The 22421-nt window shown below is 45.1% G+C and overlaps 1 protein-coding gene and 1 non-coding gene across 2 annotated transcripts; one reads left to right on the top strand and one right to left on the bottom strand.

Annotated features, from left to right (window-relative positions):
* Positions 1-17154: 17154 nt before the first annotated feature.
* On the bottom strand, positions 17155-18251 carry LOC109154736. Its single transcript, XM_019302463.1, has 2 exons — positions 18018-18251; positions 17155-17883 (listed from the first exon to the last, which is right to left on the bottom strand). The coding sequence occupies exons 1-2, from the start codon at positions 18249-18251 to the stop codon at positions 17155-17157; spliced, it is 963 nt and encodes a 320-aa protein (XP_019158008.1).
* A 2652-nt stretch (positions 18252-20903) lies between these two features.
* TRNAG-GCC lies at positions 20904-20974 on the top strand. The gene has a single exon. It is a non-coding gene; the product is annotated as a tRNA-Gly (tRNA).
* Positions 20975-22421: the final 1447 nt, after the last annotated feature.

Raw genomic sequence — 22421 nt, 5'->3', positions numbered from 1 at the left:
TATATATAGATATACGAAAACCATTTTGAAGCATGAAGATATATCCTACGAGACTCTAGCTTTTAAAACCGGGAATGACTCGACAGATAAGGCTAGACACAAGCAACAGTTATAATCAAGCGTATACAATCCACAACAGGCAAGACAGATAAAGCTGATCACGAATAATAATCATAACCCATCATACACAATCCCTAGCATAAATCTCATAGTCAAATCCCCCAATATACTCATAAACACGACTCATCCATATCTCATCAAATAGCACACTTTGTTGGCGCCACAGGACCAATCGCATGCCCATACATGAGGGTCAGCGCATATAGCTCTAACACGGCCCCGCAGCACCCTGCCCCGTCTCACATTACGGAGGAGTCGATCGCAACCGGCTGATGGACCTTTGTCCTACATAATATTTATATACCTGACCGGTCTTTACCAGCCTAGTTAACAGTTGAGATGGTTCTCAGCCCATTCAACTGCCCGTATAGTGGACCTTTGTCCTATATAATATTTATATACCTGACCGGTCTCTACCAGCCTGGTTAACAGCCGGTATGGTTCTCAGCCCATCCGACTGCCCGTATAGTGGAACTTAGTCCTATATAATATTTATATACCTGACCGGTTTCTACCAGCCTGGTTAACAGCCGGTATGGTTCTCAGCCCACCCGACTGCCCGTATAGCCCGATTGATCTTAACCAACTCGGGGTTACATGCACACATAACACATAGCAAGTACATGCAGCCCACATTAACACATTGGGAAGGGGGAGAAAACGTATAACAAAACCTATGCGTGATCCATCACATACTAAGAATAGTCCTAAGGGGTTCATACTTCTTCCACCTAGGTCAACGGGATACCAATTCAACTAGCATGCAATGTAATAGGCTCATAAACCTACGAACGGTACCCAAAATATCAAACTAGACACAGGCACGATAAACGGAGTCCGTTGAGACACCACGGGGAATGGGGGAACATCAAACGGGGAAGCCGGGAACCCGAGGTGGGGGAATTTCCAGCGGGTAGCCGGTGGGTGGGGGCCACCCGCCGGCTGCCCGCCGGTAACACTGTTCCGGGCAGCGGGTCGCCGGCGGGTAGCTGCCCGCCCGCCGGCTGTCCGCTGCCGGAGATACACTTTCCGGCCGTGGGTAGGTGGCGGGTCCCCTACCCCCCACTGACTCTTATCACACAAATTCGCCCCGGGAACCATTGTGGAACCCGAAACCATGCTTAGACACGCTACAACGCAATTAACGACAACACGTAGACAATTAACGGATCAATACGAGAAACGAACGGCACATAACCTATCATGCTTTTCTAAACATAATCAACACCCAAACATGCGATTTCCCCACCCGATAATCCAAGAATAATATCATACAATACAACCTAGGGTTCTAATCACTTTTATATCAACAAGAATACGATTCGCCTTCTAATTGCAAGATTCGGTAAGAATAACACATAAGCATCACGGGCATCACACAATTATCAATAACAACACATAATCATCAAGAACTCCATATAATCATCAAGAACATCATAATTATCAAGAATCTCCCAACATCAAGATTATCAAGATCCCCCATGGGATCATCACATCAATCATCAATAATAATCATCATAAGTCATTAATACACAATAATATGGGGAAACCCTAAGGGGGGATCATAACTATAAAAATAGGTTTTGTTGAGACATGGGTTACCTCTTAGCCTTAATTAATTCCTTGGCTATGAAGGGTCTTTCTTCAAGCTTTCTTGATTTCTTCTAGGGGGATTCTTGGAGCTCTTTGGGGAGGTGGGGCGTTATTCTTGTGGGGGGTTTCTAGGTGCCTCTTAAGTCCCCTATTTATATATTTAGGAGTCCTAGTTAGGAACTAATATTATGGGCTTGCTAGTTCTATTTCTTTTGGGACTAAGGATTGGGTTTAGGGATAAGGGCCCGTGGACTATGGTGGGCCTTTCCTAATTAATTATTGTGTTTTAATTCTTTCTTTTGGGTAATCGATTAAATGATTTAATTGATCTTAGGGGTCGTAACACGGGGTGTTACATGATTGACCTGGTAAAGTGGACAGTGTGGGGACTTATGTGTGAACGGACCGGTAGTGAAGCTCCAGATGGCTGTTTGGTTACTTGTGACTTGTGGGCAACATGGGAAACTCATTCCAGTTGCCAGAGATGGTAGCTAACCCGTTGAGCCTTGAATCTCAATAGGGGGTGTATACACTTAAAGTTGCTAGCTATGTTTCCATTGGGCTGCGGTCCTTGTCATTGCGATGACACTATGCATGTGATCCGTGTCGTTGCGATGACCACGTGATACCTTGTTGTTGATGATTTGGAGCCCTCCACACTGATCCACTATGAATCGGGTCGTGGTGCTGACTCCACGGTATATGACTTGGTGTGATAGTGTCCTATGTGGACTTGGAACCCGTTACGGTGTGATTCTGGCCTTCTTTGCTAATGAGCATGTCTTGATGTATTCTACTTTGTGATCAGTGGAATACATCTCGAGTTGTATTGGTTACAGTTGGTGTTCTTGTCTTGTTGTTGTCGTAAGGATGTTGATTTCCTTTTTCCTTGAGAGTGTGAATGAGTCTTTGAAGTTGACTTCTCTCTATGGCTTTTGAAATGATATATACTGTATTCCGTTTCGAAAATGGTTTTGACTTATACTTATCTATATATGCTACTTAACACGTGTTGATGGCTTACCAGCAATGTTCGCTGACCGGGTGTCATCTTTTATCTTTATGTTGCTTTACAGGTTTTGAGTAGCATCTTGGAGAGCGCGCTAGCAGATCGTTAGTTAGTGTAGCTCCTTGTGACTTGTTTTAGTTAGGCTTGTGGCCTGTGAGCCGTGGATTTTTATAAGTATGACTATGACGTTTTGTTTAGACTTAGCCTGTGCACCTATAGATGTGAAGGTGTGGCATAACATCTCCCGTACTTGTTTATTAGCTTCCGCTTTAATTTAATCTTAATGAGTAGACTTTATCTCTTCCTTAAGCTTTAATTGGTTTTAAAAGTTGTTAAAAACTGGGGGTGTTACATGTTGTGAATGGTAGAAGCACCTAGACAATGCAGTTATGGAAGTCCCTCCTATGGACCAAGGAAGATAAGTTAGCAACTATTGGACACCAGACTCTGGCTGGACGTGGAACCATCTGAATCATCTCCTCCGTGATGAGGTTCTAAACAAGTTGGCCCTCTTTTTCATTCATGAAGAGACAGAAGAGAAAGACAGTTTTGGATGGAAACTCAACGCATCAGGTTGCTTTTCTGTCGCCTCTGCCTATGACATTTTGCTTGGGGATTTGGAGTCGCTTGAGGCTTCAAAATGGAACAACATATGGAAGTTGAAAAGTTCCCAACCGCATCCGCACATTCCTGTGGCTGGTTAGGCATGGAAAAATTTTGTGCAACAGCAACAAATTAAGAAGATGCATGACAGACTGTGATAAGTGTGGGATATGTCCGGACCTAACGGAAGATATCGATCATGTTCTTCGAACATGTCCAGTGGCAGCTGAGGTTTGGAAATTAATTCTCTAGCCTAATTACGAAAGGATGTCAACCCTCCCTTTTTTGAAGTGGTTCGAGCAGGGGATCTCAAGCAGGAACAAAGGAAATAAACCATATAGCGATATGTTGAAAGTGGAGGAACGGGGCGATTTTCAATGGTACCATCAGATCCCTGCAGTCTAAAGTCTCATGGATCAAAGCCCAAGCTGATGAGATCTCAACAGCCTTTGCAAGAGCAAGAGGAGGAAACCAAGCAGCAAGGGATGATGTCTAGAAGATGCTGTCTTAGTCTAAACCAGATGAAGGTGTTGTCAAAGTTAATATTGATGGCTCGGTTGATCTCACGTCGAACATAGCTTGCTGCGGGGGTATCATCAGAGATCACAATGGATGCTGGAATCATGGCTTTGTCTTTAATATGGGCAACGCTTCGACGCTAGAAGTGGAATCCTAGGCTCTCCTTAAAGGTATTCAACTGGCCATTCACATGGGCTTCAAAAGAGTAGTGTTTGAAACAGACTCCTCTCTTGTAGTGGATTATATGAGGACCGCTAGAGTGCCAAGGAGTGCTGCTCACAATATTCTGGAGGCTTGTAAAAAGGAGTTGCTCAGATTAGAGGTATGGCAACTGCCCGCTATTGCGCGTGAATAGAATAGTGTTGCTGATGTCTTAGCCAAACTCGCTCGAAGTTACCCAATAGGCATGCATGTGTTACAAAGTCCTCCCGATTTAGTATTACGACCTATAGAGGATGATCTAGCTGGCTTACCTTCATGGCGTTTCACATGTAACACAAGTTGATTACCTCCTGTATTTTTTTGGTATTCCCCTCCAAGTTTTATATATATAATATATATATATATATATATATATATATATATATATATATATATATATATATATATATATATATATATATATATATATATATATATATATATATATATATATATATATATATATATGAATCTAAAAACAGGAAGAAAAAAATTAATGTTTCAAACATAAAAAAATAAAAAATAAAAAATATTTTAAATGGCGCTTTTGGCCCCTCAATTATTTTACTTTTGAAAATTTGACCCATATTAATTGATTTGAACAAATTTAGTTCTTCAATTGTCCATAATATAACACATTTAGTCCATGATTTTATATAATTATAAACTTTGTTAATAATTCTTTTTTCATGGGGTTATATTTGTCAATTACTCTCCAACTCCATTCTCTCTCCTTTCAAATGTCCGCGGTCTTCATCAAACATTTGATTTGCAAGAACCTAACTCATAAACAATCAAAATCAATAATTCCTTCACTCTCAATGACTTTTGGGAAGATGTCCAGCACACCTACCATATCTTTCAAGTCAATTAGCAAAGTATATGTGCTTATGGAAATTGTTTCTTAGAAGAAAACATCAATGAGTTTTTTTTGTTTTGTTTTTTATTTTTTAAACTAAAACCTTATGGAGTTATGCGAATTCAGGTGTTGAATTTCTTATAACCACATGGTTTTTTTTTTTTTTTTTTCCCCTTTGTGTATTCAAATTTATGGATTTTGCAGGGGAATAATGAGTGTAGCTTTTAACTCATTTATAATTGTGCTTATTCATTTTTGTTGTTCTGAGTTTTGGACAGTTGCTTAACAGATGAGATTGAATTATACTAAGATTGGAGATTTTAGAAAAACAATTTTAAAAAAGAGCAAAGTAAGTATTTTCAAAAAAAAAAAAGAGCAAAGTAAGTTGTAAAAATGAAAGCGAAACACTTTGGGCTCAGATCACATGTAATGACTCTCTCATATGGGAGGTCATGAGATCGAGCCTGGCGTAAATTGTTAAGAGGAGAGAGAATGAAGTTGGAGAGCAATTGACAAATATAACCCTATGAAAAAAATTATTATCAAAATTATAAATTATATAAAGCCAAGGACTAAATGTAGTATATTATAGACAATTGATGAAAAAAATTATTAACAAAATTTCAAATTATATAAAATCAGGGACTAAATGTAGTATATTATAGACAATTGAAGAACTAAGATTGAGGCCAAATTTTTAAAAGTAAAATAATTGAGGGGCCAAAATTTTCCTTTCTTTATTTTATTTTATTTTATTTTATTTATTTGTATGCATCAACATCAACTACGATTTCATGTCGCTTATTTAATTTGTGGTGAACTGGTCTGTCGCTTGCATAGTGTGGCAGACTCTTGAATCTCATAGAAGGTGTTTATAATGAAACATTTTGACTCTAGAAAATTTATTTTTCTAAGAAATCGATTTTTTTTTTAAAAAAAAAGAATGAAATTATAAAACAATACCATACAATTTTTCTTATTTTAAAATTTTCAAATGCAAAAACACAATTTAATTATAATCATTGTTAGATATATAACTCGACTTCCATGTAACTCATCCTAAGAGCATCTCCAACATACATTTCACCAAAACATTAAATTTCTCACCAAATGTCACATCAAAATAAATATTCTCAGCATGTTCTCACACCAAATTTTATTCATCTATAACCCATTACACCAAAACACTAATTTTCTACACTAAAATAATTTGATTTCTCAATTATTAGTTCAAATTTAATTAGTTTAATATAATTTAGTTCTAACTTAATTAGTTTAATATAAAATATAATTTGTGATGTAAATAATAATTTTTATTAACATTAATTTTTTTTCATAACATTAATTTAACGAATTTAACAATATTTTTAAAATTTTAGTTTATTCCACAATAATAATATAGCATAAAATATTTATGTATTTTAATTTTTATTATGTTGTAGTTATGTTTGATGTGTTTGAAATTTTAATTAATGTATAGTCAATATTAGTCTTCTTACAATCGTCTGATCTTTAAAATGGCATAATTTATATTTAATAATACAAACTTTAAACATAAGTATTTAACAAAAAAAAAAAAATAAATATAAAACAAATAAAGGATACATTTAAAAAAATAAGCAAGGGCAAAAGCGTCAATTTACTCCCCTCTCATATTTGCCGCGGATGAACAGTGTCACGCCACGACGTTGTTCATCAACGGCAAATTATTTGTTGTTTGGCGTAAAGAATGGCGATGGTTAGAGCTAGTTTTTTTATTGGAATGGTGGAATGCCGTTGTTGATTTGTCTTTTTGGTGCTACTTTGGAGATGGCCTAAGAGTTTAGATATATACATGTATACACATGTAACACATCTGATAGTGTAAATACATGGGTGACCTAGTACAATTTAAATGACTACTCCGAGGGCCGACTATCTGCCATCGGGCAGCTCTGTAAGTAGCCTCTTGATCCTCCCAAAAGTCCCTTTCACCTTGTCCGCCGTGGATATTTATAGCCCATCGCCGGGGACAGCGTCCGGCTTATCGACATGTACTCCACGCGGCATCCACGTGCCAAAACCTGGTGGCCACCCTCTGTCAACTCCTGGCGCTGCCACATGCCCCTCTCCAGCGATACCGCTTCCATGTGGGGCAACGGTACGGCGGTCGAGCAGAACACCAGCCGGGAGGTGAATCAGCCGGTCGGGCTCGAACGCCTTCAAGCAGAAGGTCAGCACAAGGTTACATAGACGACCGTTACCGACCGTCTTCCCGCTGTACCGAATGACACGGAGAACGTCTTAGGTCGGTCGGGATATATCCTACCAAGAGCCCCCCCAACCCGGGCCGTTTCGGGCCATCCGGGAGAAACCGGTGCGGGATGAGAAGACCACGTCACCCGGGCTTTCGGCCCCGACCTCCCAACTGCCCTCGCCCGAGACACGCGTCACTTCGCAGGCACCTTGGGATTCGGAACGGTCACCTCAAGCAAGTGGCTGGTTTTGTCGCCAAAAGGGGTCCTATAAATAGGCCCTTGCAAGGTTCATTTCTACTTTCACCACATTGTGGAAATCAATCAGAGCTTCCCGAGCCATTAACGCTGTAGATCGATCGGATTCTGCACCTCCTCAACCGTTCACCAAGTTCTATCCATCGGTAAGTCCTTTCTTTCTACCTTCGTTTAAGTTTCTTTTATTTTTCATATAATGCTCGTCCCCGCCGACCAAATAAACTCGGTTTACTAAACCCCGACCCCTTCCGCTGAACCGACCGTCTCCTTTATGAAGGGGATATGTCAGGCTCAGATAGTCAGAACATCTCGGGGGCGGACTACGACAACACGATTGAGAGCGGTAGTGAAGGAACGATGATAGAAGAGTCCTCGCTCGAGGTTACTAACGACGGTCAACGACCAAGCGCGGTTCCCGAGCCAGAAGAAAGCTCCGGGGGCTCGGAAGGCTCGTCGAGCTCGAGCGGTAGCAGCGAAGACAGCGGCAGCGCATCCACCAGTGGCCACGAGTCCTCGACCGATCGCGATCGGGAAACACCCACTCGGCCGATCGGGTCCGGTTCCGAAGTTCACGCGTCGCCACGCGTTCGAGAAACTTCGCACGACTCGGCCGACGAAGGGTCATCCGGCGCGACGCCCGAAGAAGTCGAGTTCGTCTTCCTCAATAGTGAAAACGTCGAGCAACAAGAATGCCTACTGTCGGCCTACGAGGCGGTGGAGATCTCGGCCACACTAAACGGGCGGGTGAGGTTCAATACCTGCAGGACCCTCGGGGGAATTAAGGAACGACACCAGGGGAAGTGGATCGGAATGCACTTCGATTCCTTAAGAGCCCCGATCACCTTCCCCTTTTCCCCCCTCTTGACCGCATTCTTGGGCTACTACCGGGTGCTGTCGGCCCAGATCTGTCCAAACACCCATCGGATATTGGCGTGCTTCCCGCAGATATGTGTTCGGCACAATGTCATGTGTACGATGGAGCTCTTCAACTACATTTACGTAGTTAAACCCTTGGTAGCCATATACGGTGGTGGATTCCTGATGGCTCAATCCCGGGACCACCTATGCTCGATCGCCCACCTTCCCGAAAACAACCGAGGATGGAAGAACAGGATCTTTTTGGTCGAATACGACCCTTGGATCCTGCCGGTCGACCGAACGTGGGCGACACATTATAGGAAACACGTACAATCACCAGCCACTCGAGCCCTTCGAGAAGCAACCTTCCGCATTTCATGCGAGTTTCACGAGTACAAGATCTTTCGGTCGAGAGAGGCGTACGATAATGCCCGACTACTGCCGCCTCGATATGAGTTGGAGTTGAAGTACACGCCACGACCCCTTTCGGTATCGATCGCCGTAGCAGGCCCTCAAGCCAGGCCGAACCTTCGAAGGTTCACCTCCCGTTACACATCCTCGGCCTTTTCACGCCGACTAACAACGAACTAACATTGTGCTTTTTTCCTTGCAGGAATGGGTTCGACTCGTGGTTTTCCGACCACCAGCGCTCCTCGAGCCCCCCGAGCCAAACTGACGCTCGGGGGAAAGGCAACTGCAACCGCCCCAACCGCCCGGTCAAGAGGTCGGGGACACCTCCGTCCCGGTTGCTCGTCCCTTGACTACTTCCACGACCACCCCCGAGGGGGTTCTGCTCGTAGACGCCGCGGTCGACCCGTTGGCCCCCCGAGCCCCCGGACGGAAGGGAAAAGAGAAGGTGTCCGGGAAGGACGCAGAAGAGGCGGGCTCCCTCAAGCGTCGCCGAAGGCAAAGCCCCCCAGCCGAAGTTGTCCCGAGCGGCGGACAGACGGGCGGGGAGTTGTCCCTCCTTGCCAAGATCAACAATCTCCTTCCAATCGGGGAGGACATGACTGGATGGACGCCGAACCAGATAGCCGAGAAGAGGGCACGGGACTTAGTCGAGGATTGTTAGGACTGCTTTTTAGCTTTCAATCGTTTCGAGCCGGTCGATTATTTTAACATCATTTTCTTGCAAGCATCGCGAGCACTCCTCGGCCTTTAGTATCGGGCGCTGATGGCCAATGAAGCCGAGGCCTTGAAGCGGGTCACCGACCGCCGTGGCAAGGAAGTCGCTGACCTTTAGAAGGAGCTAAAAGCCGCTAAGGAGGCTCAAGCGGCGGCCGAGAAGGAGGCACGAGTCGCCCGAGCAAAAGCGGGCGAGCTGAAGACCCGACAAGGCAATCTGGATGGCCTGGCCAAGTTCTTATGCCGTGACGAGCCCTCGGCTGAGAAGTTCTTTTGAGCCCTTATGAAGAACAAGCTCGGGGAAGAAAAGGTCTGGGTCTTCGGCCATTGGGCCTATGCGTCCGGTCAAAGGGCAATGCGGGAGGAGACCCGGACTATAATGGAGGAGGTCTTCGAAGGCGAGGATCTGAAGGCGGTGTTGACTACTCTTCCGGACAACATCCTCGACCCCAGGCCCACGCCCTTTACCGAGCCATCCGCGTCGGGATCTGAAGCTGAGCCAACTGCGGGAGAACAAACTGGAGGGAAGGTCGTGTGATCGACGACCGAGCCTAGAGCTTTTCTTCCTTTTTTTGATTTTTTGTATCTTAACTCGATTGGGAACCCGGTCCCATTTGTACCGGGGAACTTTTACTTTTTTAATGAATCGATCGATTGTCTATTGCATATCACTTTTTTATTTTTCGCATTTTTACGCTTTTGTCTCATTTTCGCATTTTATGCTTGTTCAACCCTAACATTTTATGCTTGCTCAACCTTAACCCTTAGCCCTTAGCCCCTACACTACCGGACATACCAGGGACGAGTGAGTGTGACAGTGGTTAAGAGGTAAGTTAGCATTGGGATTGATCGGGAACGTACCGCCTGATATGCCTTACCCGGTCGATGTCGTAGTACGACTGTTCGCCGGGCATAAAACCGGTCTGCGGAGTATTCCGGACTGCCTGGGTGAAATTTGAGCGACTTTGAAGTCGTTGGGTTTTTACCCCTATCGGTCGGTGCCGAATGGGGGGCCCTTACCCTCATCGATTATAACCGGAAAGTTGATCCCAGTGTTATCGGGCAAGTTTTAGCGACATTGTGGTCGTTGGGCGTTCGCCCGTTTCGGTCGTTGTAGCCAAGTCTTGAGAATTGCAAGTCGGTTGTGTAGCACCCCGTGTTACGGCCTTCAATCCCGGATTAATTATTTAATTAATTCCGTTAATAATAATTAAAAAGGATTTAATTCGGTTAGAATTCCCTTTAATTAATTAATGTGGTCCACCATGGATCATGGACCCTTGCCTAAACCAGAGTCTTAAGCCTATTAGGAATAAAGAGAGTAAACCTTTTACTAGTCAGATTCTAATTAGGAATCCTAGCCCTATTTATCTACTAGGAATGAAGGAAGTAGGCCTTTACTATTCAGATTATGATTAGGTTACCTGATGCTATAAATAGGGGATTAGAAAGCATTAGAACCCTTACCACCATAGTTATATTACACAAAAGTATTCCCAAGGGGTTCCCCACCACCAAGCCTAGGGAGGTCGATCGAATGGAAATTTTAGGGAAGAACCTTAATAGCCAAGGGAGGATTAATTAAGGCTAAGAGGTAACCCATGTCTCAACAAAACCTATTTTCTTTGCTATAATCTTCTCCTTTGGCCTCCTTCTATATGCTTGTGTCTTGATGAAATCTTCTTTGATAATTATGATATGATCTTGATGAATGATGAGATGATTTTATATGCGATCTTGATGATCTTGATGATGATAAGAGGATCTTGATGATCGTGTGATATTCTTGATAAATCTTGATGTTTCTTGATATTAAAGATGAACTATGATCTTGATGATTTAAATATGATTAGAGCCCTAGGTTGAATCGTGAAATTCGTATTGGGATATTCTTGGTATATTTGGGTGGGAATTCACATGTTCGGGTGTTGATTATGTTTAGAAGTCATGATAGGATGCGTTCTATGTGATTCTTGCTTTTGATCCGTTAATTGTCTACGTGGTGTCATCAATTGCGTTTAAAAGTGTCTAAGCATAATTTCGGGTTCCACGGAGGATCCCGGGACGTATATTTTAGAAAAGAGTCAGTGGGGGGTAGGTGGGGGTAGGGGGACCCACCACCTACCCGCTGCCCGAAGTAACGCCACCGGCAGCGGCCCGGAGGTCTATCGCCGGCGGGTGGCCCTCCACCCGCCGACCACCCGCTAGAATTTTGCCCACTTTGGGACTTCGGCTTCCCCGTTTGATGTTCCCCAACCCCTATGGTGTCCCAACGGACTCCGTTTGTCGTGCATAAGTCTAGTTGATGTTTCGGGTACCGTTCTTAGGATAACAGAGTCTCGTACATCGCATGATAGTTGAATCGGTAACCCGTTGGCCTAGGAGGAAGATGTATGAACCCCTTAGGACTATTCTTAGTATGTGGATAATTACGCATAAGTTTATTTATACGCTTTCCCCCTTCCCAATGTGCTAATATGTGTTTACTATGTGTTATGTGTGCATGATACCCCAATTTGGTTGCGATTAAATTGGTTATACACGAGCTGCGGTTCGTTATCTTGGCTGCGGTCAAACTGGTTACTCATGAGCTGCGGTTCATTCTCCTGGCTGCGGTCAGTGACTCACTTCTAGGGCTGCGGTCCACATGGGCCTCGTGTGCTATGGTCCACCGACTGGACGCGCCAGGAGGTGTGTAGGGCCACTAGCCCGAGGAAGGCCATAGTCCACCGAATGAGTTATCAGGCAGTGTGTAAGGCTATGGTCGGCTGCGATCCATCGAGTGTATGTGCTAGCGGTGTGTAGGGTCATAGTTCCCAAAGATCATTGCCCACCGAATGAGTCCCTCGGGCGGTGTGTAGGGCTTTGATCAGTTACGACCCACCGACTGAGCTCGTCAAGCGGTGTGTAGGGTCGCAGTCCCCAAAAGAGGATCACAGTCCACCGACTGAGCGCGTCAGCGGTGTGTAGGGCTGTGATCCGCCGTTGAATCCATCGACGGTCTATACAATTGGTTGCGGTCAATTCCTTCATGCTGCGGTATGAGGTAGGGTGTTGCGGGGCCGTGTTAGCGCTATATGCGCTAACCCTCATGTTTGGGGCATGCGATTGGTCCCGTGGCGCCACCAAAGTATGCTTGTGTGACAAAGATATGGATTGAATGATGATGTGAATGACGTAAAAGTAAACTGTGACCTTAGATGCATATACGAATATGATGTTGTCTCTATATAGTTGATTATCATTGTTGAATGTGCTTATCCCTATCTGTCGAGTTTATTCCTAATTTTAAAGCTAGAGTCTCCTAAGAATATATCCTCCTGCTTCAAATGATTTTCCTATATCTATGTATATATATATTTACCTATAATGTATTTTAACACGTTAGAGTGGGTTACCAGCATTATTCGCTGAACAGATATATTTGGCTTTCAGGCACAGATGAGTAGACTCCGGAGCGCGCTAGAGATCCGACTCATAGATAGTTAGTTTTCTTTCGGCCTGCGTGCCATGATGATGTATTGACATTGCTTTGAGGATATTTAGTTAGTATAGCCTGTGCATCTGAGTTCTCCAGCTCAGATGTGGCATAGCACCCCGAACACTTATGTTTAGCAATACTCTGTTTTGGGATTTAATCAGAAATTACCTTTATTATATAAGTTTTAAAAGTTTCAAAAATTTGGGGTGTTACAGGTTGAATCACGCTCGAGATCAAACTCTGGAATCGATTTAATAGCCTACGTACTATTTACATATCATGGTAATCGACCGCGCCCTCGTGCGCAGAAGAGCAAGCACTCAACGATCGATTGTGTACACAGCTAAGTCCCGTACGCAGACGGTTGAACACTTAAACACTCACTTGTACATGGGTAAAAGACGGGCGTGCCCACTCGCAGGTTAAGCCCCCACCCCGTTTGAATAAAAAACATCAAAATTAATGGCGGAACAACACTAAATTTTCCGAGTTCCACGTTCCGTCGATCGACCTCCCAGTGGTTGTTTCAAGACGGTAGGTGCCCGGGCGAACGATCGTTGTGATCACATACGGTCCCTCCCAATTTTGGGCCAGCTTGCCTCCTTCAAGGGGTTGACTTGCTTCCCGTCGTCGTAGCACGTAATCCCCGACTTGAAAATAGCGCGGCTGGACCCGGACATCCTTGGTGCCTTTCACTCTCTGTTGGTACTCAGCCATGCGTCTGGCAGCGAGCTCCCTTTTTTCTTCCACGCTATCTAGGTCCACGACTAGAGAATGTTCGTTCTCTATTGCATCGTAGGACCGCTCCCTGGCCGTCGGGATCCAAGCTTCAATTGGCAACCGGGCCTCAGCGCCATAAACCAGTGCAAAAGGAGTTTCTCTTGTTGCCTCTCTGGGAGTTGTGCGATATGTCCAAAGTACAAATGGGAGTTCCTCAGCCCAGCTACGACCGGCTGAATGTAACTTTTTCTTTAGTTCCTCTAGGATGGTACGGTTGCCATTTTCTACTTGACCATTCCCCTGAGGGTAGGCTAGCGATGATCGGATTGAGGTCGTCCCGATCGTCGCCAGGAAGTTTTGGAAATACCGACCCACAAATTTTCGACCATTGTCACTTATCAGTTGAACAGGGACGCCGAATCGAGAAATGACATTTCACCATAAGAAACGAGCGCACTGTTGGGAAGTGATCGTGGCCAAGGGCTCGACCTCGATCCATTTGGAGATGTAATCTATAGCGACGATGACAAAACACCGATGCCTAGATAGCTGTGGGAAGGGCCCTAATATATCCACCCCCTATCAAGCGAATGGAATTGCTGTTGTGACCGGCTGATAGAATGTTGTAAAACGACCGGGCATCCGGGCATAGAGCTGGCATGTCTCACAGCCTTTAGCGAGCTTCTCACAGTCTAATTGTATAGAAGGCCAATAATATCCGATCACCATTATGCGACGAGCAAGCGACCACCCACCTTGATGCGATGAACAGAGACCAGAATGTAGCTCGTTCATAACCAACTCTGCTTCGAAGGAATTGAGGCACCGCATCAAGGGGCCGCCATACGATCGCTGGTATAAACGGCCTTCCTACACCTGGAACCTTGGCGCCCGTAGTTTGGCTTTTCGAGCGCACTGTGGGTCGTCCGGCAGACGGGCATGCTGCAAATATTCCATCAAATCTGTAATCCAAGTCTCTTCGACCGGTTGAACAGGGACGACCGGCAGCCGAGGAATGCTATGCCTCGGAATCATTAAGATTCGATCAATCTTGGACATGTGCTCGGGGGCATCTTGTGCCAACTTAGACAAGATATCTGCATCAGCGTTGTCCAAGCGGGGAACATGCCGAACAGCATACGCCCGGAATAGGTTAAGTTTTTCCATTGCAAGATCCCGATAAGATTGAAGTCGCTCACCGTTAACCTCATACTCCCCGAGTACTTGTCCGACCACCAGGGCGGAATCTGTTTGCGCTCGGATGTAGTCAGCCCCCAGGTCCCGAGCACATTGTAATCCATTGATGAACGCTTCATATTCTGCCTCATTATTGGTGGGGCTGAACTGGTACATCAGGGCGTAATAAACTTTGAAGCCTTCCGGGCTTGTAACTACTACCCCTCCGCCCGCTCCTTTCTTGCTGCTCGATCCATCAGTGGCCAACGTCCACCAGGCCGCTTCGAGGTCTTCCAAATTTTGAGGTTGAGTATCCCGAGCGGTGCATTCCACGAGGAAATCTGCCAAGGCTTGACCCTTAATGGCTGGGCGAGATCGGTACTCCATGGCGAACTGGGTCAGTATCAACGCCCATTTCACTAGGCGTCCGGAGGAAGAGGCGGTGCGAAGGACAGCTCCGATTGGCTGGTCAATCAAGACACGGATGACCTGTCCCTAGAAATAAGGGGCCAACTTCTTGGCAGCTGTGTACAGAGCATAAACGACCTTCTCCAACCGGGAATATCGGAGTCCCGGACCATGCAGCGCATGACTCACATAGTACACGGGTCGTTGAGTGCCCTCTTGATCTGTTCGGCATAATACGGCGCTGACCGCCCGATCAGACACGCCCAAGTAAACATCCAATTCTTCCCCTGGCTCTGGTTTGGATAACACGATCGGGGACATCAAGTAATTTTTCAAGTCCGTGAAGGCCGATCGGCACTCATCGTCCCAAGTAAATCCATTGACCTTACGCAACACCTTAAAAAAAGGCAGAGACCGTTCCGCTAGTTTAGAGAGGAATCTGCTCAAAGCTGCTAACCTGCCGGTCAACTGTTGTACTTCTCGGACGGTCGTGGGCGGCTGCATGTCAAGGATCGCTTTTACTTTTGCCGGATTGGGCTCAATCCCTCGTTTTGTCATCATATAGCCCCAAAACTTTCCCGTTTGAACTACAAATGTACACTTAGTAGGGTTCAGACGTAACTGATACGTCCGCATGATCTGAAAGCATTGTCGGAGATCCCGAGTATAGTCCGCTCGGTCTCGGCTCTTAACAAGCATGTCATCAATGTATGCCTCCATGGTTCGGCCCAACAGGTCTTCGAACAGCATGTTGATCATTCGTTGATACGTGGCCCCTGCGTTTCGCTGACCGAACGGCATAGCCCGATAAGAATACAAGCCATCGGGAGTGACGAACGACGTCTTACTCTCATCCTCATGACTCATCATGATCTGATGGTAGCCCTTAAAGGCATCCATAAAGCTCATCAATTCCGCCTCGGCCGTTTCATCCACCATCTGATGAATCCTCGGTAATGGATAGGGGTCCAAAGGACACGCTTTGTTCAAGTCAGTGAAATGGATGCACATCCTCCAAGATGGTGGCTTGGGAACCAGTACTATGTTGGCCACCCATTCGGGATAGGTGACCGGGCGGATGTGCCCGATTGCAGCCATCTTTTTTACTTCCTCCCGTACGAACTCCCTGCGGTCCGAGGACAAGTGTCTGGTCTTTTGCTTAATCGGCTTCGCGGCAGGGCCCACGGCCAATCGATGGCATATCACAGTGCGGTCAATCCCGGGTATGTCCTCCGGACCCCACGCGAATATATCGGCGAATTCCCGAAGGATGACCAAGACCTCTAATCGAAGCTCGGGGGTCAAGGCTCGACTGATCTTGACCTTCCGTTCAGGTCGATCCTCTGACAATGGGACTTCTTCTATTTCCGCAGAGGGCTCGGGCTGCTCCTTTCTGTCTTTCCCGGCATCTTTGGTGATGGTATTAACTCCTGAGGAGCCTACATCTCGCTGGTTGACTGCTCGGGAATAACACTTTCTGGCTGATTGGGCATCATCGCGCAACACTCCGACCCCGGCCGAGGTGGGAAACTCCATACAGAGATGGGGCATGGATATAATTCCCCTGACCCTTATGATTGCCGGGCGGCCCAGGATGGCATTATGGACGCAACGAAGGTTGACCACGACAAACTCCATCTGCGTCTTAACCGACTTTGGAGGAGTTCCCAATTCAACCGGGAGGATAATTTTTCCTTCCGGGTGGATAGTGTCCCCGGTAAATCCAGACAAAGGCGCTCCGACCGGAGTCAACTCTCGGTGATTGAGCTTTAACTTCTCAAAAACGTCCAGGTAAAGGACGTTCACGCTGCTCCCAGTATCAACCATCACCCTATGTACACCCACTCCCATGATATCAATCGTCACTACCAAAGCCTCCATCCCCGTATCCCCGGCCTTCGGGCTGATCCTCCAATGCAAAGGTGATTGGTTACATCTTTTGCCGCTTACTGATCTCGCGAGATTCCACAACCGCGACCGGGAAAGGCTCTCAGGCTTGAGATGCATCTTCCAAACTCCCAAATATAACGTGGATGGTCGGCTTAGACGTTTGGTGACTCTCAGACTTGGGATCGGGATCTCTCTGGTCATGGTCCGACCGTTCAGACCGATCGGAACGCCGATGGTCTCTTTTCCTGGTTGGTCTCTTGCTCTCTTCTCTTTTTCCCACGCACTTGTCCAGCTTACCGGCTTGAAGCAGGTCTTCTAACAACTGTCTCAAAGTTGTACACTCTTCAGTATCATGCCCACTGCATCGGTGATAAGCGCAATGCTTTGACTTGTCCTTCCCTTCCTGTCCAGGACGTGGTAACCGAATGAGATTACATGATTGTGCATACTGCAGGGTTTCCGCGGCCGAGCGGTTCAAAGCCGTGAAGTCCTGCGGGCGAGTTCGGGATCGGTGGTGCCCTGTCGACTGATTATCCGATCGTCCGGGTGGCTTCCGGGATGAACCGACTTCCTGACACCGTTTGATAGCGTTGGCCTCTCCGGCATTGACGTAGTCTGTCACTCGGCGAAGTGTTTCTTCATACGTCGCCAGCAGATGAAGTATAAAGTCTTGATATAAATATCTGGATCTCAAGGAAATGTGCAACATATGGATCGCCGTCAGGTCATCCATGGGCTCGACCTCACCTACGGCCGCTTTCCATTTAACCAAAAAGTCGGTCAAAGTATCCCCCTCAAACTGCTTAGCCTTCTCCAAGTACATGTAAGGCTTCCAGATGTTTTCGAGGTTACAAACTTTTGGGTAAACTTAGTCACCAAACAAGGAATAGATCCTGGGTCCAACGTTCTAAACCACTCAGCTGCTCGTCCGGATAACGTCGAGTAGAAAGCTCGACACATCACAGCGTCACTCACACCCATCATTAGCATGTTCCCGTAATAGGTATTGATGTGGACCTCCGGGTCTGTTCGTCCATCGTACTCCTTATTATCGGGAATGCGCAGGTCGATCGGATACGGCTGAGCCATAATCTCGGCTGTGAAAGGGGTCCGCAATAATGAAGCGGTGTGAACCGAAGGCCCTGAAGCATGCTCATGCTGCCACCGAGTGAATTCTGCGCGTAGCTCGTTCACCATTCCCCGGGTATCATCTTGTTCGGCCGTCCGGGTTTGTTCACGGGCTCGACGGCGACGGTGTACGTGGGGTCCATTGTTTCCTGATGATTCCGCTTGACTGGCCGCGTGCATAGGTGAGTCAACCGATCGCCTATCCGGGTCTTGTGGTCCCAATCGTTGACGCATGCTGGCCGAAGACGCTCAAACGCGCTCGCGCGATTGTCTTGTGGCTCAGGCTCATCTACTGCCTGGACATTAGTTTCCTGTCATGGTTCCTCCGGGCCCCCCGCCCCCTGCGATCCCAACCTTGAGCGAGCCGAGCGCCTAGTCCGGGGACCGAGCTGAAGCTCGGACTCGGTCTGCATTGCTGGTTGGTTCGGGGGGACAGAAGCTGGAGCCGTGTACGCAGGCCTATAAGGTTGATAGTTACTCGGCGGATAGTACATTTGGGTCCCGGGCCAGTAACCATTTTGGGCGCGTGGTGCTGGATGTGTGAAATATCCCGGGTACGGGAATTGCTGACCAGGTGGCGGATACATTAGTTGGACATAATTGACCGGGTTAGGAGCCACCGGTGAGGGGGTGAAAGGTTGAGGTTCAAGTCGACGGTTGGACCATACTGGTGTGATGGTCGAAAGAACTGACCGCGTCTTCCTGTATATCCTGGATGTATGGATACATGTTTTGGGACATAGGCACTTCGTCGTTCGTGACTAATTGTACCAATCCCCACAGACGGCGCCAAAATGATAGTGTAAATACACGGGTGACCAAGTACAATCTAAATAACTGCTCCGAAGGCCGACTGTCTGCAATCGGGAAGCTCTGTAAGTAGCCTCTTGATCCTCCCGAAAGTCCCTTTCACCTTGTCCGCCGTGGATATTTATAGCCCATCGCTGGGGACAGCGTCCGGCTTATCGGCATGTACTCCACGCGGCATCCACGTGCCAAAACCTGATGGCCACCCTCTGTCGACGCTTGGCGCTGCCACATGCCCCTCTCCAGCGATACTGCTTCCATGTGGGGCAAAGGTACGGCGGTCGAGCAGAACACCGGTCGGGAGGTGAATCAGCCGGTCGGGCTCGAATGCCTTCAAGCAGAAGGTCAGCACAAGGTTAAATGGACGACCGTTACCGACCGTCTTCCCGCTGCAGCGCTCGGGCAAAGGAGCTGTACCGAATGACACGGAGAACATCTTAGGTCGGTCGGGATATATCCTACCAACATCCATTCTTGAAGAAGGGTCATATCAATTTGGCATCAGAGCCTATGTTTATTTTATAATCATTATAATTTGGCTCCTTAGGTCATATCTCGTAATTATTAGGGTTGATGTTTTCAACTTTCTTGACAATGATAATGGTTAGAGATGGATAAAATCTGAGATATAACTATAGTAGTCTGATAGATGAAGGGTTAACTTCATCAGTACCATATTTTTCTGTGTTATATGCTGTAAACACTTGGAAATATATCTTTAGAAAGAATTCTCTAGTTATGCAACTTAAAAGCACATTCTTGGTATATCAACTTGAGAATTTTGTATATCTTCTTGTATCTCATAAGTTTTAATTGAATTTTTCATGTTGGTTAGTAAGGGAGATTAAAGACTTATAAGAAAGTGATTCCATGCTTGAAGATATCATATAATCCAGTTTTTATTCCCTCACTTTTTTTAATTTCAGAACGAAAGAATGTAATGAGTACAATGTTAAGCCAATTGAAAACCATGAGATGTTGTTCACTAAAACTCTGCATCATATTGTGGAGTATGAAGCATCAAAAGAATCTGTCGAGATAACAAAACCCTCAAAAAAATCCCCAATGAACTACATTGCAAGAAAATCATCCTTTGAAATTGTATGGCAAAAAGGAGAGTATTGATAAACACTATTTATATATTTAATTTAAGTATATTATTATAATAAATTAACATTATTTTTTATTTAACATTGTATTTATTTTGCACTTATTTATATTTTGTACTAATGTAATGGTTCAAAATATAATTTGTTTTAATGATTAAGTAATTAGTCTCATTTAATAAATTTAATTCATTTAATAATTTTGGATTGTTAGTCCTTTACTGAGTTGTTGTTGTTATTATACCATTCGCATGTGTCAATCTAAATTGTTCAATTCAATGAACTGGGGTTGCGATTTTGTTAGTTAGAATTGGTAGTCTTTATGATTCTCAATGTAGTTGTTAATAAATTAAATCTTAAGAGCTTATTTGAGATTGTTTATTAGCAAGTGAAATAGTTGAAGATCAAAGTTTAATTTGATTATCAACAAGTAAGGAAAGACATGTTCTTAGAGTTTGTTAATAACTATAACCAATTTGGTAAGACAATAAAAAAAATTATTTTTATAAAAATACAATAAAGAAAGTATAAGGTATAAATCATTGGTGCAATGTATTATACCAACATAAAATTTATTTTTGTTTTAATACTACTATTATTGATTGTTATATAATTTAGTATATATTCTTCTTTTGTTGTTCTATCTCTTCCAAATTTCTCTATTATTATATTATTATATTATTCTATAATAACATACGGAGTAATAAAAATAAATGATATATAGATAGAGCCTAGAGGTTTGTTTTTGCCTAAACTGAATTTAAAAGTTTTCTCTAAATAAAATGAATAAAATAACATTGAACAAGAGGCACCAGTGGTTTAGTGGTAGAATAGTACCCTGCCACGGTATAGACCCGGGTTTGATTCCCAGTTGGTGCATTTTGCTGATGAAGCGTGATGACTATTGCCTAAGGATGGTGATTTGGTCGCCTCAAGTAAATTTTCCATTTTACAGGATATATATGATTTTTGTTTTTTTTTTTTTTGTTTTTTTTTTTTTTTTGGAAAACAGGGTCGCCTCAAGTAACCTTTCTAGTTTACAGGATATATATGATTTTTGTTTTTTTTTTTTTTTGGAAAACAGGATATATATGATTACTACGCTAATTGTCTCCTCAAGTGTCTGAATTTAGTCGGACGATTAACTGCGCATCTGAGTCTTCAACTTCCCACCCAAGCCCGCAAATCATGATTTTTAGAAATTGTAATGCTTAGCAGCCACCATAGTGTCCATTTCAAATCCCGTCTCATTTCCTAGCCTCTCTATGGTTAGCCTCTCCTCCTTGTTCCCTGTAACAAGTCTTCCTCTCATTTCTTGGAGCTCCTCGCTGGTGTTTTTCCTTGCGTCTTCTTTGTTTCTCCCCTGTGACAATGGATACCCCTTCAAGTTCGGAACCACCCCCTGTGCCTCCTCCAACCAAGTTCCAGCCGGAGGTCCAGCAAGTCGATGATGATACTCTGGAGATGGCCTACGCTGCTCTCGAGATTAATGAAGATGGTGATGAAGGTCTTATCCTCGAGCAGAATGTTGATAACCGCTTTACTCTGGTTGGCAGACTCATGACAGATAAAACGGTCAAGTTTGCCTTCATGAGGGATACTCTAGCTTCTGTATGGCGCCCGGGCAGAGGTATGGTGATTAAGGAGCTCTCTCATAATACTTTCTTGTTCCAGTTCTTCCATGAAGTTGACGTCCAGCGCATTATGGATGATGGTCCTTGGGCTTATGATCAATGCCTTCTTGTTCTTGCGAGACTACAGCCGTATATTCCTCCTCTGACTATGCCTCTGGATTCAGTGGATTTCTGGATTCAGGTCCACGACCTTCCACTGGGCTTTTACTCTGAGAAAACGGCTATGTCCATTGGTAATTTGATTGGGAAGTTTGTGTGCAATGATGCGAGTAAAATCGATGGTTGGTGGAGATCGTTTCTCCGCATTCGGGTCACAGTGAATGTTCAGAAACCTCTACTGAGCAAGATGCGTATCAAACGCAATGGTGGGGATTGGTCTTGGATTTCTTTTCGTTATGAATGTTTACCGAATTTCTGTTTCATCTGTGGTCTCATTCAGCATATGGAGAAATTTTGCCCAAAGCTGTTCGAGGGTGTAAGTTTGAAAGACGAAAAACCTTTTGGTCCTTGGCTAAGAGCGGCGGGTCGCCGGCCTCCTCCGTCGACGGGAAGTCGCTGGCTGGTAGATGATTCTCAAAGTCTGGACAGAACTCCTCGGTCACCTGTGCCAATCCGTCTGTTTCGGGATCAGCAGCGAGTGGGGGTACGATCCCTGGTACGAGTCGTGGGGAAAAGGACAACAGCTGTACGAG

This window comes from Ipomoea nil, unplaced genomic scaffold (assembly GCF_001879475.1).
Source record: "Ipomoea nil cultivar Tokyo-kokei standard unplaced genomic scaffold, Asagao_1.1 scaffold2653, whole genome shotgun sequence".
NCBI lineage: Eukaryota > Viridiplantae > Streptophyta > Magnoliopsida > Solanales > Convolvulaceae > Ipomoea > Ipomoea nil.
The sequence above is the reverse complement of the archived record's forward strand: the minus strand, read 5'-3'. Positions and strand labels throughout refer to the sequence as shown.

Bases quoted from the DNA above. Each gene is read 5' to 3' on its own strand.
- LOC109154736 (XM_019302463.1), bottom strand. From the start codon at position 18,251: ATGGTGAACGAGCTACGCGCAGAATTCACTCGGTGGCAGCATGAGCAT. The intron at 17,884-18,017 runs GTGATGTGTCGA...AACATCTGGAAG, and splicing joins TGATGGGTGTGAGTGACGCT to CCTTACATGTACTTGGAGAA.